This window comes from Mercenaria mercenaria, chromosome 12 (genome assembly GCF_021730395.1).
Source record: "Mercenaria mercenaria strain notata chromosome 12, MADL_Memer_1, whole genome shotgun sequence".
NCBI classification, from domain to species: domain Eukaryota; kingdom Metazoa; phylum Mollusca; class Bivalvia; order Venerida; family Veneridae; genus Mercenaria; species Mercenaria mercenaria.
The window spans coordinates 48,503,172-48,522,604 of record NC_069372.1 but is presented as its reverse complement, the minus strand read 5'-3'; the positions used below and the strand labels follow the sequence as shown (position 1 = coordinate 48,522,604).

The 19,433-nt window shown below is 37.8% G+C and overlaps 1 protein-coding gene across 2 annotated transcripts in view; it reads left to right on the top strand.

Moving 5' to 3' along the window:
* Positions 1-19,433, top strand: part of LOC123534258 (uncharacterized) — a 40,143-nt gene that overhangs the window by 2,640 nt on the left and 18,070 nt on the right. For both annotated transcript variants that reach the window (XM_053519967.1, XM_053519968.1), the window contains exon 2: positions 15,847-15,900. In XM_053519967.1, the coding sequence (XP_053375942.1) occupies positions 15,873-15,900 (28 nt within the window). In that variant the 5' untranslated portion in view covers positions 15,847-15,872. The remainder of the gene's footprint in view (positions 1-15,846; positions 15,901-19,433) is intronic.

The window sequence follows — 19,433 nt, the reverse complement described above, 5'->3', positions numbered from 1 at the left end:
TCTATAAGACTAATGCTAGTCTAAATAATGAGACTTTTACATTCTGATATTTCACATTGTCAACCTCAGAGGGGGATATCAACCAGTGAAAAAAATGTAACGATATTCAACTCTTGAGTACAATCATTTGGACTACTCTGACACTGAAATGTTTTAGCTAGTAACAGCTAGCAACATGTCTAATTGTATTATTTAAAGAAAATAAAACTCGAGTACAATAGAGAACTATATTATACCAAACAGACCTGTCTATAAATCAGTGTGCATCTGGTATTCAACCATTTCTGACTACACTGTACATTTGACCTTACCAGACTACATTATACATGTATGTACATTGAGCTGGTACTTTGGAAATTAATCCTAAATCAAATTTAAAAAAATGTCTGACTGATATTATTTCAATTTATTGTTATACTGAAAATTGGTGTATTCAATACACTTGTACATTCGTCTAGTGAAATGATGTACATGTACAGTACAGGAAAATACCTGCAGAATTTTGCAGGTAAACAAGCTAAACGATATCGTTTTTCGTGTATAAATCGATTTGTACAACTGCAGGTAACTTACATTCATCATTTCAAATGATATTAGAATGGATACACTAGAATTAATCATACTCTGGAAACAACAATGGTGAATATTCAACTAAAATGCAAAGCACACTTTCACTTCCTTGTTTACGACAGTTCTAAATAGTTCTTACTCATAATGCCCCGAGCGAAAGCACACAGGTCAGTGCGACAGTATGAAAGCGCTACCGTAGTGTACACAATGAATGCAAGGATTTTTAGCTTTAAGCGGAAGGGGTTTCTTGACAATATTCAAACGAACAATTTCTACGCGCGGCAATAGCAAAATAGAAATTATGTTTCATTGAAAATCAAATCAATGTTTGGTATTTTCAAACAGTACACTGTGTCATTTGGATTAGATGATGATGATGTTGATCATGGTGTGCGTATGTGTGTGCGTGTGTTAAAGAGAGGTTGCGTTAGGGCGTTCAGGAGCCTGACAGCTCGCCCGCTTAGCGCATCTCTACCGATCTTGAGGTCGTGCGTTTGATCTCCGGGTGGTGATTTGTTGCCCTGGTCATGTTACTAGAAATAGTAACATGATATGGCAATCATGCACCTATGGGTGCCAGATCACCACCCAGGGAGCAAGATCACCATCAAGGGTACCATAATTATTTTTACCAGTTGAAAATAAGAAAAGGTACTTTCTTTCGTAAAAGAAATGGAGTGGCCCTGAAAAGGTAGCATCTCTACTCGGTGGTGCTATCAGCGGGGGCCTTTTGGATATAGGGGTGAACCTTAACAATCCTGACGAAGCGTCGGCCCATGTATCTCTCCTCCATTCTCTGCCCGTCTCCACTGTTCTGTCTCTTAAGGACCGGATGATCCTTAACGCCTCATTCGTTCTCCGTTGGGTCTCCCTCCATCTCTCTTTTTTCTCCTAAGCGTATTGAGAATGTTGTTTTGAAGAACAGCAGCTCATGCTTCGAGTTGTTGCAGCTCTTCAATTTGCTCGGCAATGGACTCTATTGTGAACGAATAATGGAACTGAGGTCAACGTACTTGCTTATATGGGGATCACGTGGACCGGATAGAGAATCAATATATTAGCCAATGAGATTTAATCTTACACGAAGGACCAACATCTACATGGCTAAGTTGAAAGAGATCAGGACTACTGGTCTTTTTGAGAGATGAGTTTATGGCACCTTTACTACTACCTCTAGTTAGGGAAAAATAACAAAACAAGAATATTGTGTGTACGCATTTTTTTTATTGAACAAGTAACTGCATTAACAAAGAACATCAAGGCTACAAATAATCATGGTCTAACACATACAATATAAACAAAGCTAAAGCAAGTTTATCAGACTGATCTGCTGTACAACACTGCCAATGTTTAGGTTTAGCTAGTGGTCTAGCTTTTGCATACAAGTGTCCATAGAATTGTTTAAACCAAGTTCCAACATCTTTAACGAGATTTGATAGTCAAAATAGCCTCTAAATCATATCCTCTGGCTAAAGCTTCCAGAACAAACATGCAGTAAACACCACACATGGCACTGCTTCCACTTTGAAGTCGTGTGTTGTTCCTACTCCAGCTTCTGCTGTTGTTGTCCAAGAAGGGTCGATTACCTTCCTCTAAGGGTGGTAATCCATAAGAGTCAAAGTAGATGGCTGTATTTTCTCTGAAGTAAATAACCACCCAATGTTCTCCAGGTTGATCTGAGTCATGTGTGTTCACTATGTAACCTTCAACATGACCGGGTTTCTGCTCAGGTAGATGATTCTTGGGACACACTTCTCCATTGAGTGTTCTCAATATAAACGATTTATCCAAGATGTATTGAAGTTCATGGGTATTCATGATTCCAGGCGTCTTTCACTCGATCTGCCCATATACTCCTCCAGCTTTCCCGTGGATCTGAATGATGACGGGCTAACTTCTGCCTTATATCTACCCACATATGCAGGGCTTGTACTTTCTTACTGCCATGCTTATCCATGAGCTCTAGTTTTGGATACCATTTTTTCCATGGCATTGTAGAGATTCAATTGATTAAAAGCTTTTTCAATGTACAACTCAACCCACTCGTCCGTAGATGTGAACAAACACAGTTGATGCTGTAATTGACTGGGATGATCCGCTTGACATCCATAGCAGTTCTTATGTACTTCATCAAAGATGAGTGTTTGAAGTTCTTCCACAACACAATCCTTTAAGGTGTCTCGCATATTCTTCAGTTTTCTTTTAAATATCGGTTCGTGATATTTCACTTTTTCAGCATCTTCTCTGAGTTTTCTGGCAAAGGCATGACCATCCATGTTTAATAATCCGTCACGACTTCTCACAATCCGTTGATTTCAATTTGATTGTCGAATTCTGCGTACACTATCACGTTCGCGACGGTAGGAAGTTGTTGTGCAAACTGATGATCTATTCTCAGGTTCTCCGTTTTTATAGGGTGAAGCTGACCGTCTTCGCAACCTTGATCTGCGGTGAGATCAAGTTCCAAGAGAGTGTACCCACATTTATATTCTGTCAGAGTCAATCCAATCGACCGGTTAAGTCCAAGAGCTCCTGTTGCCTGGTAGAGTGACATGTAGGATCGCGTACATTCTCCATTTTCAAAATCTGGTTTGAAGGCTTTGTTGTGAATGGTTTTCCCGTCGATACTGACTAGTTTAGACAAATGGAAATGTCTGAAATCAAACGGATTGGTGCGGTGGTCTCCATTCATATCTGCATTTCTCACCATACCAATGATGTGTCGTTTTGGAAGCTGTCCAAGAAACAAGTGATCATGCATTTTACATCTCTGTCCATCGGGGATCGTAAATGTTTTTACTACAGTGCGTCGTATCGGGATCTTTATGATATGCTATCTAATGGCCTGATTCAAATCGTTGGCCACCACAGGAAGTAATTCAACCGTTTTCACGTTGAATCCCACTTGCTGTATATCAACTTTTCATTCGTCAGTTCCTGAGACAGAAGTCGTTCGAGGCTCTGTTTAACTTGAGGCGTATTTCAATTCCATTGGGGAGGAATTTCTCTTGTAGGAATAAATCCTGATGTAGTCTTCCAATGACTTCACAGGGTTTGCTTTCGACAATAAGAGCTCTGTTCGTACATTATCCTGCATATGAGTAGCTGTATCTTTATCCCAGAGTTCAAGAGCTCGCAGTTGTATGTCTTTACATTCTTTTTTGTAGGGCAGGAGATTTTCAATGTAAGCTCTGTACGGACAGGTTGCTCGAAATCAGTTTATTGTTCAATACAAATCAATGCTACTGAACATACTGTGGAAAAAATTATTGACCACAGAAGTTTCAGTGGCAGCCTCTAGATCTGCATTCTCATTCATCAGATGTTCGACATTCTCATTCATCAGATGTTCGACATGGTACCCGAGACGAACCTCTGATTTATTTCTCGTATTTTCTTGGTGGGCATGCAATACCGGTCGCTAAAACCGGAAGTAAAATAAGCCAATCAAATTTCTCCTTACAAAAACAGCTGATTGACCCGGATTGACCCGCCATATTGGAAAACCCCGATACGGATGAACAAAAATAGCTTTAAAAAATGAATAATGACGTCAGAAAAAGACTGTGGTATGTGTAAAGCTGCAATAAATGTGAAATCCTCTAACCGGAAGTATAAAAAATTATTTCAGGAAACAAAAACATTCCTAATTAACTGTGGATATACGAACGTTGAGTATGTATGCTCCCGGTGCTTTTATCGCCCGACTCGCAAAACCAAGGCAAATTTCGAGACAGAACTGTCCCATTTTATTATTAAAAAACGGGAAACTCCATCGAAGAATAAGACTTCAGAAATAACTGTTTCATCCAGAACACCTAGTAAACCACGATTACTTTGTAAACGCAAAATTCTGTCGACCCCTCCCAGAAAGCTGAAAAAGTTTAAACCCGATACATGCAGGACAGAAGAGCGTGTTGTTGGCTTGGACGTTGGCTTGGACGTTCATGTAGAAAATAAATCGACAGCAAAGAAGCAAGAATGGTTGAAAAGGGGAGGACGTCTGCCCTTCACTTCAAAGATTTATCATGATGTTTTGGAGTAATTTCACCCACATGCAATTCCATCAACTCTCTGAGTTTGAGAGACAACACAGCTGCCTTGTTTGACATCATGTTTACGAATGATGCTTTTTCAGTTGTGTCACTAGTATTTACCAATGTCGATTGGCATGGTGATCTTATAACATAGTCAGAATGTTGACATTTATCAGCTCCATCCATCATTTTGGGTTCCGTCGTGATGTTACAGGAACAATACGAATTGGTTCCAAACTGAGTTCACACCACTCAAGTTCAGTGTCAGAATGATATTTACTCATGTTTTTCTCGGAGCATGTACACCCATGTAGAGAAATTCATATCCAAATATATCCTTATTTTTGTTATGTCCTTCTACTTTACGTAGAAACACCCTCTCGCTTTCAGAAAATCGCATAAAGCACACTCTTTATCTACCAAATAATTCTCGTTAGGCAAATTGGTCAACATGTAAGTATACGAATCACCAGTGTGGATGATGGAGAAGTCTACATTCAAATTCGACCTGTTTCTTATAAAGTTTGTGGATTATTCTACCCAAGTGTCTGCCGAAAAGCCAAGATGTATTTTACTGTACTGTGCTTCATACATCCATACTTTGTGATGTACTGGACATACTTCCTTGCGTTCAGCAGCGAAGGAATTCATCATATTCTCGAATACTCCCGGGCTATTGCCAGAATGATTGAGTCTGTTTTTGTCTTTAAATATAACATAACTTCTTCTGTTTGATAAATTTATTCAACACACATTATGTATGACTTGTTGGTTACAAGCTGAAGTCAGTTCTGATTCATATAAAAATTGTCCAACGTTTTTCCTGTGAAAAATTACCGCCCCTTCTCCAGTCGTCTATATGTAAACGGACTCTTTCACTATTAGTAACGAAAACTTTCCAGACTGTGCCGTTAATAGCTTCCAGGATAATGTTTGCTTCTCCTTGTTCTACTGCTTTTGTTACAATAGTTTTAAAACGTTAAAATGTGTCAAGTTCGTTCAACCATGCACGTATCTGACGGTTTGACCCAGACCTTTCTTCTTCTCTCAGTCCACTTTCCCAATCGACTATCTGTAATGGGAATGCTGTGTATTTTGATACGGTATATTTTGATACGGTATGGCTGAAAAGGATTCCCTGTTTTGGACAGCCTGTAACATACTGTTGAAATTGACGTTTTGGGTGGTGTTGTAATCCAGGGTAATGCCTTTGACCTTGCACACTGTGTGGCGTTCCCCATTGACAATGTTCTCATAACCGTAGTTTTTTAGGACACAGGGCAACATAATTGACAATTCTTCCATTTGGTACTTAATCAGTTCACCTTCCCAATCGACTATCTGTAATGGGAATGCTGTGTCTTTTGATACGGTATGGCTGAAAAGGATTCCCTGTTTTGGACAGCCTGTAACATACTGTTGAAATTGACGTTTTGGGTGGTATTGTAATCCAGGGTAATGCCTTTGACCTTGCACACTGTGTGGCGTTCCCCATTGACAATGTTCTCATAACCGTAGTTTTTAGGACACAGGGCAACATAATTGACAATTCTTCCATTTGGTACTTAATGAGTCCACTTTCCCAATCGACTATCTGTAATGGGAATGCTGTATTTATCAGGGTCGGAAATGTACATACAACTGTCTGTGTCGAAGTACAAGACACGATCCCCTAAACATTCTAACCTGAGTACAGTTCTAACCTAGCATAGGCAGTGACAAAAGCTGCAACCATCACATTGGCTGCAGCATGGGGTTCTGACATATCCGTGTAATCGGAATAATTGGTCAGAGAAAATTCGTCATGTACAAAGAAGTCAAAGTACTGGACTTTTATGTTAAGGTCAGCCATGATCTCATATAACCTGGCTGGCTTGTCAATATATTCCGATTTGGGCAAGACATTGTTTTGGGCATTCTTTCGCTCAGAGACAATTGAGCATTGTTTTGGCCACGGCCCTTTTGTCGGGATTATTCTCCACCTTTTCAAGGATGACACCTTCAGCCTCAAAATAGTCACTGTTGAACTTATCTTTATCTGCCTGAGTTTTGACACAGTTGGGATAACCACTGGCCTCCTGTATCCTTTTCAAGTACTTATTGATGTATTCCTTATAGACAGTGTCGCTCCATTCCTTGAAATGCCAGATTTGATGCACTTCAAGGACTAAGTAATCTAGATCTAAAGCCTTATTCAATTTCACTGAAGTCCAAACCCCAACCAAGACCCTTTCCTCCTCTGAATGAGCATAGGTCTGAAGGTCTTTCTCTGCACATGTACGGCACAAAGTGTACACAATTTTCTTGTTGCAATGCAATGGTAAGACGGGATACTCTTTGTATTTGTTCACATAGGGATATAGTGAACAAATATCAGAATACTTGATCTCTTGATTGGTACATTCATCTACTTCATGCTATATGGTGACTGCATTGGTACGTCCACCAAACAGAGCATCGGATCTATCCCCATATGGAACCGATCAATCAAACGCTTGTACTCAGGGTTTTCCTTGTAACTTTGGTCAGACTTACATTCCCAAATGTATGCAATGTGGTACCCTTGTTTTTGCAAAGCTTCAAATTTTGAAAAGGTATCTACATACAATGTATACATGGTCTTTAACGAGTAAAGATTCTTGACCTCACGCTTTGGATAGCATGTTTCACACCCATGAGTCCAGCACCCCAGAAACGCATACACATGGTCTCTGCATTGTACCCAACAGCAGAATAAGGACGTATACTGACTTCTCCATTGCTCAGTGCATCACGAATGGGGTTTTCTGTGATAGTTGGCTCGGCCTGTAATCATCGCCTTTCATGGAATAACGGATCTTGTTTGGATATCCTGCATCTGAAATGATATCCAGACTCTTTTCTGGCAATACATTTTTGCGATGGGCACAATAAAAGACTTGAGCCAAAGTAACACATTCGGTAAAAGGACTGATGCCGTCACTGGCCATTAACTGATGTTGAAATTCACCACAACCCCTCCTCAAAAGATTTACATCTGATCCGCAATGCTTTTTCATCTTCTTTTGAAAAGCAAAGATGAAACGTGTGTTGACCTTTTCCTGATGCCATTCTAAAAAGGTTTCAGGGCTTCGAGTTCCATGCCGTCAGGATGATAGTACTCCAAGTCTAGTCTAAGTAAAATCCCATATAGGTCTGGAATTCAGCTTTATTTGCCCTGTGTGGAAAATAGCCTTTAGCCATTTCGGTTAGACCAAACGTTTTGAGACAACGGCATATTGAGAATGCTGAAGGAATGAATCATTCTGAGTCCATGATATTTCAAGAAAATGAGTTTGCTTCCATTCATGATGACCTCGGGTTTGGTTGTGGTATAACTGACAATATACCACAATTTAAACTGACCATCATACCCTTGAAAATTGTGAGCTATGACCATGTCCTTTGTGGGCGGGATTAAATGAATAAGTACAAAATTCGGCCACGGTAGTATCACCCCAAACAGCATTTCCCTGTGTTCAGGTATCGTGTCGCAGTGATCGCACGGTTCCGTTATGTCTTTACGGATACATTCATTACAAAAGCGCTGAACACAACAAAAAATTTGTATGTGCTCGTATGTATTGAACCGACTCTCAAAATAAAAAGAAGATGTAATCTGAAGGACCTTCAGATTCAGGCGAAACATATTTTGGTATATGACATTTATGGTTTGGTTCAACAATTTCCTTACAATATCTACATTTCTTAGACCCTGAACAAACATGACTTTTCTTTGAACCTACAACAATACTGTGGCATGTTTGACATTGCCATACAGATTCACAAATACTTTTCTTTTTGTGACCTGTGATTTGCTTATGCTTTTGATAACATTCAACACTTTTAAAGGTAATCCTACAGTCACTTCAAATCACCTGTCTGCCAGGTTCACAAAGTTCCGTTGACAAATGTTTTCACACTTGTGCTGTTCTATATTGTTATAGCCAATGTCACAGTAATAACTATGTCCATAGAATCCCTTGATCGAAGTGATGGCGTCATAACGGCCTCCGTTGTGGTATACGTGTATCACTTTACTCCCTTTCCTCATGGTTAGTTGGGTAAACAAACGTTCAACTTTACCATGTTGGGTGGGAACCTTGATAGTGCAGTCTGGGTAAAGCTTGGTCTGGATTTTCTGGTACTCCTCTATTCCTCACGGCTGATCGTATCCGATTTCAACACTATCCAATAACGTTTGAGCCTCCTTCTTTTGTAAAGTTTTCTTGGATTGTCACATCAAATGCCATCGTTTTTACCATTCCTCGGTATTTGATTTTTTTTGCATGACATATACCTACATCAATGGATCGTGCCAAGCACATGCTGTAATTAGGATTGTCAATGTGTATGATACTTTGTTTGAGGTTTGTCATGTTATCTCTACTGACATGCGATCCATCATGCATATTTCTTCTGGCTTTGTCGGATCCTTTGAGCATGGAAATATGAGTAATTTCTACATGCAGTTGACCATCATGAATCTTGAAATCTTCATTGCTTTGCGTGACATATTTTTTCTATTTCTTGAAGCAAAGTTTCCCTTGCCACTGCTGACGCATTATCAAATGGGACGTGTATTCCAAGTTTCAAACCGGGATGGTCAATAGAGACAGGAACTTTATCTCTTGGCTTAGTCTGACACTCCTCTTTCATCTGGTCTACCATAGCATTGAATAGTTCTTAGGTAAAGTGATACGGCTTGTCATAGGGTTTGAATGTGACATCGTACAGTTAACTTTGCGTCTTGAATTTACTTGATCTTCGCTCCATTGTGGGTGTAATGTTAAAGTAGTTACTTGCCAGGTCGTGTCGTTTCTCATCATGTTGATCTTGCCTTGCTTGTATAAGCCTTTCTTCTAAACCCTCACGCCGGTCTTTTCTACTAGCTAATATTTGTTTCTTTTTAGTAAATGATAAACGATGCTTCCTTAGTTCTTCTTCATCATCTTCACTGCTTCTCGAAGTATCCGAGTAAGGTACTAATTTACACTGTGCTGCCATATTTGCCTAGGCAGAAATGATACAAATCCCTTGATGAATGTCCTTTTATACTGACAGAAATCAAGTCGGCATGATAACCTTGAAAAGGCCTATAAATACGGCGACCGCCAGCACATCGACATCAGTTGATCTCTGAAATCTGAAGAGACAAGATGGAAAAACTTATACACCTGTAGAGAAAGAAGATGGGGCTTATACCATGTACTTTCAACAACCAAGGGACATGTTGTTGGAGAATTTAAAGAAGCATATCAGGGCTATGAACTGGTTGATCTACAACAATGGAAAGGACGTTTGTTATAATTGCAAGGAGAAAGAACATTTTGCTAGTCAATGTCCCACAAAGAATATGATGTGCTTCAACTGTAAAGAAGGACATTTTGCTAACAAATGTCCTAACGAAAACAGCATGATGAAGAATGTGAGATGTTACAACTGTAACGAATAAGGGCATTTTGCTAATAAATGTCCTACTCGACATGCAGACGATAGCAAGGACACACCAGCGACTTCAGCCCGTAGACCATTATTTCCACCTGTCGGAGGATTCACTAACAGCATACAACCAGAACGCATGTACGAATGGTCAGATATTGCAGAGCCAAAGAAAAACGGCGTAAATTTGGTCTTTGGCTCTGTATCCTCTGTTGATCCGCGACAAGGTTTTGTTCCACAGAAGCCAACTGAAGGCATACAAGGTATTAAGAAAACAAAAACACCAAGAGCATATGGTTCGTTTGATCTGATCATACTAACAGTTACTGTACTCAGGAGAATACGGTAGAGAATCAGGATGCCCCACCACAAACCGAGGAACAGAAGGCTAAGAAGGATGCTAAGTAGCGTTTAATACCAAAACGAAAAGCTGATGGTAAGAAGAGCCAGGGAGTACCCAAGCAGAAACAGCCAAAGTTATATATCAGTGACATTGACATTTAACATATTTGTATGTGTTTTTTCTTTACAGTTTTATTTTTAATAAAATAGTTCAGAAAAAAGATAAGTGTTTGTTATTTTCAAATTGACAATATACAAGGTATTTGCTACTCTTAAATAGTTGGTTGGTTAAAAGGACCCTTTTTAAAAGTCAACATTGATAAAACTCAGACAAGTCTGGGTATAAATTATTAAGTTTGACGGGTTGAGTCTGAAACTCAGTCAAGTCCGGGTACAGGTTGTTGAGTTTAACTCTTGCGAAGAAGGCTTTCAGGCCTGCCTGTCTCTGTCACCTCTCCATCTTTTCGTACAACCAGTCAGGGGTCCGATCCTTCTTGATCCTTCTTGATAAATCGACGTGTCAAACTAAGAAGTTTTCGTAGGCCCATAATGAATGGTATACCATATACCTTGCCGTAGTAATGAGATACTCATTCCAAACCTGTCGTAGGCCCTCTCAATATATGCCAGTCTGTCCCCAAACTCCATCCTATAGGTTACTGCCAGAAAGTGCAGGTTACTGTCAGAAAGTGCAATGAAGCCTATGGAGCATTGCGCTATATAAATATAAGACACACGAACCTACTAGAGAGCACTATAAATGACGTCTCTGTACGACTAAATGTAACGTAAAAACAGCTTATTTGTGTTTCTTGACTCTACGTTTTTTCTTGACTGCTCATTGATTAGTCGTCCGATTTTAATGAATAGACCTTTGTTAGAAAGGTCTAGAACTAGGCTATACAATGCTAATATGTAATGATGGAAATGTTCACTACGAAAAATGACTGTAGGAGAAAATATAAAAAAGCACGAGGGTCTAAGCTTATTTCAACACTAACTCTTGATCAACCAATAAAAACATGTGTTACATTTGCATCATGGCTCTATGCAGGGTATATAAAGGCAGTGCGTCCTACGTCCACGTCACTTTTTGAAAGATGGAGGATATCTTACCTTTTAACAAATCTGTACTTGAAGAAGTCATGGAGGCAACAGATATCATTGAACCGTATACACAAACAGTACCACAGATGAATACCTTTATACCGAACAATCAACCGTGTATACATCGGTACCTCAAAACACCATGCAAAACGGGGTAGATTCATATTATACCTCACCACAGGCGAATTTCACACAACAGTATCAGCAGTTTCAACAAAGGCCATAGCAACAAGCTCAGCAACAACCATAGCAGCAACAGGTACATATGGCGTACCTCAGTAAAGTTGGAACATCCATACTTGGAGAGATCAAGACTGTCAATATTAATCTTGTCAAACTCAATTCTACTATCCAGGAGAGTCGGAGACATCGGACGGAATGTGATATGAAATTCAAAACAGGCCAACTTACGGTACCTATCAACAACGACAATAACGACTCAGCAGGAAAAAAGTAAGAGTTAGGAACAGGATGTCAGTACACAGACGAACAAAACACCTATATCGAACGACAATGATCAGGATGACAAGAGTCAAACAAACGAGTTGCACACATGAAATCTGTAAACAACTACAAGAAGGCCAAGAAGTAAACACACCTCACAAAACACAACAGCCCTTTGCAGGGCCACTCCATTTCTCATTTCTTTTACGAAAGAAAGTACCTTTTCTTATTGTCTGCTGGTAAAATATATGCCACCGTCCTGGATGGTAATCTGGCATTCTGGACGGTGATCTGGCACCCTAAATGGTGATATGGTAATTGGATGGTGATATGGTATCCTAGTTGGTGATATAGCATCCTGGATGGTGATCTGGCAGCCTGGATGGTAATCTGGCAGCCTGGATGGTGATCTGGCACCAATAGGTGCCAGATTGCCATATCATGTTACTATTTTTAGTAACATGACCAGGGTGCCAGATCACCACCCTATACTACTTCCGTGACGATTTAATAAAAGACATTGCATCTGAAATCGTTCGTCCTCCTCCTCTGAATCATGCGGGGAAGTTGCCATTTACTTGCGGAGAACAGGTTTGTACTGGTACAGAATCCAGGAACACCGGTTAGGTTAACTACCCGCCGTTACATAACTGAAAAACTGTTGACAAACGGCGTTAAGCCCAAAACAAACAAATCAGGAGCCTGACTGCATGCATATTTGCCTGTCTGTCTGTCTGTTGTTTTATTGGGTGTGTTTCTTTGATATTAAGAAGCTGAAATTGTTCTGACAAACCTCAATAAATATTTACATCACACAATCAAAGATAAAAATTTTCGCAGTTAAAAAAGTAAACAGTAGCCTATTTCATTTCAGCAAGAATTTACGTCTTTAACAATTGGCATGTTTTTTCCTGTCTTTGTTTGGTCCCTAGGTTTATATTGTTGGTGAATAAATTAAACTTTTGCATAAATGCGTTCTATTATCGCGTGCTCTCTTTGTAGTAAAAACACTAAATTATAAGGAAAAATATGCAACTACTTCTTTCTAAAAATATTGACAGTTAGAGTCGCTAAATGTGGCTTAACGAAAAAGCAGATAATTGACTACCGAGTTTTAAAAGAAAAAATGACTGAAACCATTTTATTACTATTCTTTATTTACTTTTCTCGTCATCAAGGAAGAACTTAGATTTGTAGACAGGTTGCCAGACGGATATTCTGGTCACATTTCGAGTAACAATTTTCTTAAGTTGGCTAAGTGAATTCACTTGTTTAATTTTTCCTTCAAATCATAGAGTAAGACCGGTCAGTTTCAACCTGAGGTGCTACAAATGTATTTGTTCACGTTATGTCTGACTACGATATCAGGGGTCCTGAGATCAATCCCCCGCTTTTGAAACTAAAACTATTATTTAACATTGCGATAAGAGTCCCGTGCATGGGCAGGGAAGCTTTTAGAATTAGAGTGTCATCTGTATCTTGCACTTTCCTCAATACGGGTTTAAATAAGCTTACGAACGAACCTTGTTTTCTTAAATTGATACAGTCTGATGCAGTACGCCTTCTGCAATATACAAAAAATTGCCATCTTTTGCTGTGATTTATTTCGACCCATCAAATATATACAGCTGGAAAATTACAATATTTATGTAGCAATGAAATACAGTAAACTTGGTTGAAATGAGCTCGTTTGGGTCACAAAAATGTTCACTATAACCGAGATACTCTTTATCCATATGAGATGTAACGAGAATTTTTTCTCACATTGCTGTATGTTAAAGATAAAGGCCGTCAAAAAAGATTGTAATTATTCAAAATATATATGACTTGATCATACAATGAACATTCATACTGAAGAGTGTAACAAATGACTTTACGGACTAAGTTTGTTATAAACGAGTGAAATGTAATGTTTAGACATTGATATATATTCTTTATAATCGGCATTTCTCTATAATTATATGCCTTTGTTTACATAAAATATAAAAGATATTATAAAATATACAAAATTCGGGCCAGAAAAATGAGTTCCTTATAAGCGAGATTTCTTTATAACCGATTTTGCTATAAGTGAGTTTTACAGTAATAAGCTTTTGACTGAAAAGGAAGAACACATAGCTTGCTTCGTTGTTATGCGATGTTGTCAGAGCAAGGATTCGCACTGTGTACTGTTCGATACGATGTCTGATTGTCAAAAAAAAAAAACCGACAAATATATGAAAATGTGTTGAGACTATTTTCAAAGTTAGTGAATTTCGCTAACTTAAGGCAAGCAAAGTTTGAATGGGAAAATAGCAGATTATATCTTTTCTCGGCCAGACAAAGAAAGTAGTTGTAAACATAGCCTATGAGAGTAGACCTATGTATGCTTTTCGATAATTATGGCTGACAATATTCTTCAAGAAAATGTAGGTTACAAACATTTAAAATGGGTCCTGATGTGTGCTGCGGTCATTGGAATTAGATCAGTTTTATATAGAATAAAGAACAACAACTATTTAGTGTGTTATAACCTATAAGATGACATTGGTAAAAATTGAAACCTGGCCAGATGATGGTGGAAATGGGCTACTTTGATTAGAATTTGATAGAAAATGACAAATTTATTGCAATTTCGTTGAAAATGAGGATAAAACCAAAAAATATCACATTTTCACTGTTTTGAGTGTATTTTTTTTTTCAAAAAACTGCATATTTATAGCCTACTGATTGCTATTTCTGGCCATCAGAGGTATAATTGAACATATTTAACAGTTTAAGTGTGTAATTTGCATGCAGATCAGAGCAGAAAATGTCAAAACAGGGCAAAACAAGGCTGCATTTAGGGTAACTGCTTCAAAATTATGTCACGACAGCTGTTTTTGACAAATTTTGACGCTTTGTCTTATGGTACTGAAAATGCCGTAAAAACTTGGAAACTGTTGATATTAAGCTAAAACCTTGTATTTTTTCATGCATTTGGGTTTCTTGTACATTTCAAATGAAACTGGCACAGTGTCAGAGAAAAAAGTTTTTCTTATAAGATGACATTGGTAAAAATTGAAACCTGGCCAGATGATGGTGGAAATTGGCTACTTTGATTAGAATTTGATAGAAAATGACAAATTTATTGCAATTTCGATGAAAATGAGGATAAAACCAAACAATATCATATTTTCACTGTTTTGAGTGTATTTTTTTCAAAAACCGCATATGTATAGCCTACTGATTGCTATTTCTGGCCATCAGAGGTATAAGTGAACATATTTAACAGTTTAAATGTGTAATTTGCATGCAGATCAGAGCAGAAAATGTCAAAACAGGGCAAAACAAGGCTGCATTTAGGGTAACTGCTTCAAAATGATGTCGCGACAGCTATTTTTCAGGGATTAAATTGCAACTTGTAAACTTACTTTTAGTCAAACACGCGTAATAATACAATGTAGTCGCATATTTCTCATTATTAGTTAGGCTGAAAAATATATTTTAATGAAAAGGCGGGTGAAAATATTTCATACGTCTCGGACTTTACAACTTCGGGGTTTATTATTTTTTAGATGCAACCGGAACATCACATTTGAAACGTTCACCACTGCGCGTGCTCACATATATTTTCTTATTTGCAACGTTTTCCCAAAGTCAGAAAAAAACAGTTTTATGCAAGAATGGAAAACTGTTGTTTTTATTTTTATTTTTCAAGTGGGTCTTGTCGCTTGAATGCGTGATTCACAACACTTTGCACTGCAACATATCATTTTTGTTTTTAATATCCGACATTTACATGTGGTTTTAGTATCCAGGAAAATTGTAAGAAATTAAGTCTATTACAAAGAAGCTACCGGTTTTTAATCATAGGTACAACCTACGCCAAATAGTTATTTTGAAGACTCTACTTATTTGTTTTCAGGACCAGCTGGCTTCATTTTTGACTATATGACAATGGCATCATACCATCCACAAGGTATTGTTTTATAAATATATATAATTTTAAATGGATTTAAGTTTGTATATGTATGCTGAAAAAAATATAGAAAGGAATTAAAGTTAACAATTTCCGAAATATTTACAACGCAATAAGCATAAAGAAATACCAGAAAAGGAGGATACTCTTTGATTTGATGCTTACATTCAAAGCAATATTGTTCATCTTCAGGTATGAAATAATGGGTAATTTTATATTTGGATTGGTAAATTTTTTATGGCAAACTACTCAATTCCAATGTTTCTCCTTAACTACTATTAAAATTAATATTTACAGAAGGATGATCCTAGAAGGGGACAGACATCTTTAGCAATTCCATAGGTCAAAGTCATTGTGTCAGATATTGTAAGCTTTATTTCAAGCTTCTAATTATTGCTCTGTCCTCGAAACTGATGCACTTAAACCCATCAAACCTCATATAAGGACTTGATTTGCTAAGTGGTAGACACAGTTTGGTTTAGAGTCGGGTAACCTTAAAGTCAAGGTGACTGGGGTCAAAATTTTTCGTAGTGTTTGTTTAAATTTTACGGTACACAACTTCTATAAAACTTAACAAACATATTTTCAAAAATATTGTTTCTAAGTATCCTTCATACAATGGTCCGTGGGCCAAGGCCAGAAAATTCGAAAGTCGTAACCCTGAAATTAGGCCAAGGTTAAGCTATACCATGATGTTATACTATCATTCAGGAAACTTTCAAGGGTGGATGTCGGTCTGAGCAACTGGTCAGTAAAATTAAATGATTTTAAAAACGTTGGTATTGGTAATGAATACAATTTAGCACTGTATAGGGATGATGCTGATTTAGATGGTGAAAAAGAAAATGCGATATTTTTTCTAATAAATCTTATCTTTTAATGCCTGAAATAATAATTTGTTTCGATTGTTAAATAATGCTACGCTATGTAGTATATACCTGATAAAATGTAAAACGTAGGGGCTGGTGTACCCCACCAACCTCAATAGTCCATAAACTTACGCGAGAAAACTTAAGAACTTCCAATCTAACCTTTAGCATCGTATCTGCCGTACGAGTAATGATAAAAAGTATTTTGTAATTAATATTTAAAGTAACGTATGTTTCAATCCATTTTAGGATGTAGCTTAATGATATTACTACGGAATAAAGCACTTAACCATAAGGAGTTTTTATAAATATGTCATAAAGACATCAATGCACCACTGGCGTCTTCTAAACAAATAGTGCAGACTCTATAAGTATGTACATGTTCTTTTATGCATGTATGATGAACTTATTCTGATACTGATACCAAAATGTGACCTGTCGCAACCTCTCACAACAAGTTTTAGAGTACTAGCATTTAGGAGTGACCTGTCGCTTTTATTTTTAGCTTTGGATTTTCCAGACTGCTCCATTTATTAAACAAGGGTCTGAAAGATATTTGACTTATTCAAAACTACAAATTTCAAATTATGAATACATCGAAATTGCCTCGGTAGTTCAGTTGGTAGACTTGAGGAATCTTGCTAGTCATTTAACTTTTGCGATTAGGAGGCTGTGGGTTCGCATCCCACACAGGGTGATTTGTTTTATGATTGACTTTGTTTTATTAGCTCATCTGTCACATAGTGACAAGATGAGCTTTTGTGATCTACCTTCGTCCACCGTCTGTCGTCGTCCGTCCGTGCGTGCGTCAACAATTTCTTGTCTGAACGATATTGGTTTCATTTATGATTTTATTTTAATCAAACTTGCACACAACTTGTATCACCATAAGATCTTGGTTCCTTTGTTGAACTGGCTAGATCCCATTATGGGTTCCAGACTTATGGCCTGTGAAAGGGCCAAAATTAGCTATTTTGACCTTGTCTGCACAATAGCAGCTTCATTTATGGTTTGATTTTTTTACCAAACTTGCACACAACTTGTGTCACCATAAGAGCTTGGTTCCTTTTTTGAACTGGCCAGATTCCGTTATGGGTTCCAGAGTGATAGCCCCTGAAAGGGCCAAAATTAGCTATTTTGACCTTGTCTGCATGATAGCAGCTTCATTTATGATTTGATTTTAACGAAACTTGCACAAAATTTGTATCACCATAAGATCTCGTTTCCTTTCTTGAACTGGCCAGATTCCATTATGGGTTCTAGAGTAATGGCCTCTGATAAGGCCAAAATTAGCTATTTGACCTTATCTGCACAATAGCAGCTTCAGTTATGATTTGAATTTAATCAAACTTGCACAAAACTTGTGTTACCATAAAATCCCGGTTCCTTTCTTGAACCGACCAGATCCCATAAAGGGTTCCAAGCCCCGTGTTCACAAAACATTTTTCGGTCTCGGCTGAGTTTGAGTTTAAAATTTGAATATCAATTTTACTAAACTTTCAAGGTTAAATTCCAACTGAGACCATCTTTACCGAATAGTCACTTGAAAATTGTGATTAACTTAAAGTTTAGTTTTGATCATGCCATTTAGGTATAAATGACATAATGTTTCATTTTCAAACTCAGCTGAGACTGAAAACGTTTTGTGAACATGGGGCCTGAGTTATGGCCACTGAAATGGCCAAAATTAGCTATTTTGACCTTGTCTGCACAATAGAAGCTTCATTTATGATTTGTTTTTAACAAAACGTGCATACAACCATAAGATCTCGATTCCTTTTTATATGCCCGAAGGGACGTATTATGTTATCGCCTCGGTGTCCGTCTGTTGGTTAGCGATTTCCCTTCCGCTCTGTAACTCTTGTAATAAAAAGGGATTTATCTCAGTTAGTATTTAAAGGACTCATTTGAAATTTCTTTATTGTCATAAGTGTGACTGAGACAATCAGGGCAGATATCTATGGACTGATTTTATGTCAAATTACCTCCCTTTGTTTCAGATTAAAATGGGTGTATCTCAGTAACCAATAAAGATACTGATTTGAAATGTCATTTATGCCACCAGATGGACTCGGGAAATCAGGATAGATAGCTTCTGACTGAATTTATGACAAATTATCTCCCTTTATTTAATGTAAATGAATATACCTCAGCAGTATATTTAATTGATTAAGAACAGTTATATAAGCAAAACACTAATATCTGAAAGGCAGTATTGAAACAATCTACTACAAATGCGTGTATAACCGAAATTCATTCCGCATTATTCATACACAAGGTTTACTCGAATGAATATAATTTTTGTTTGATATACGGTAGATAGCGACATCCGGTCTTAATCAATCCCGGAAGGAATGTATTAATAGCTGAAATGGATGAACCTTTTCCTAATTTCCGGGTTACGAAATCCAAAAACTAGAAGACTTACAGAAACTGGCCCACAGACAACTAACCGCCTAAACTTCTACCACTAATCTCCCGCCAACATTACACACCTCCCATCCTTCCATTTATTTTTATATTTCTGGCACTAACTTAATATAATATTGTTTCTAAGTACCCCACACATACACACACTCCAAAAATAAGCTGAAGATGTGTGTTCAAGCTTTGAAAGCGCTGCCATGTAAAATTAGAAAGTAATGGAGTTTGTGGTGTTACTTC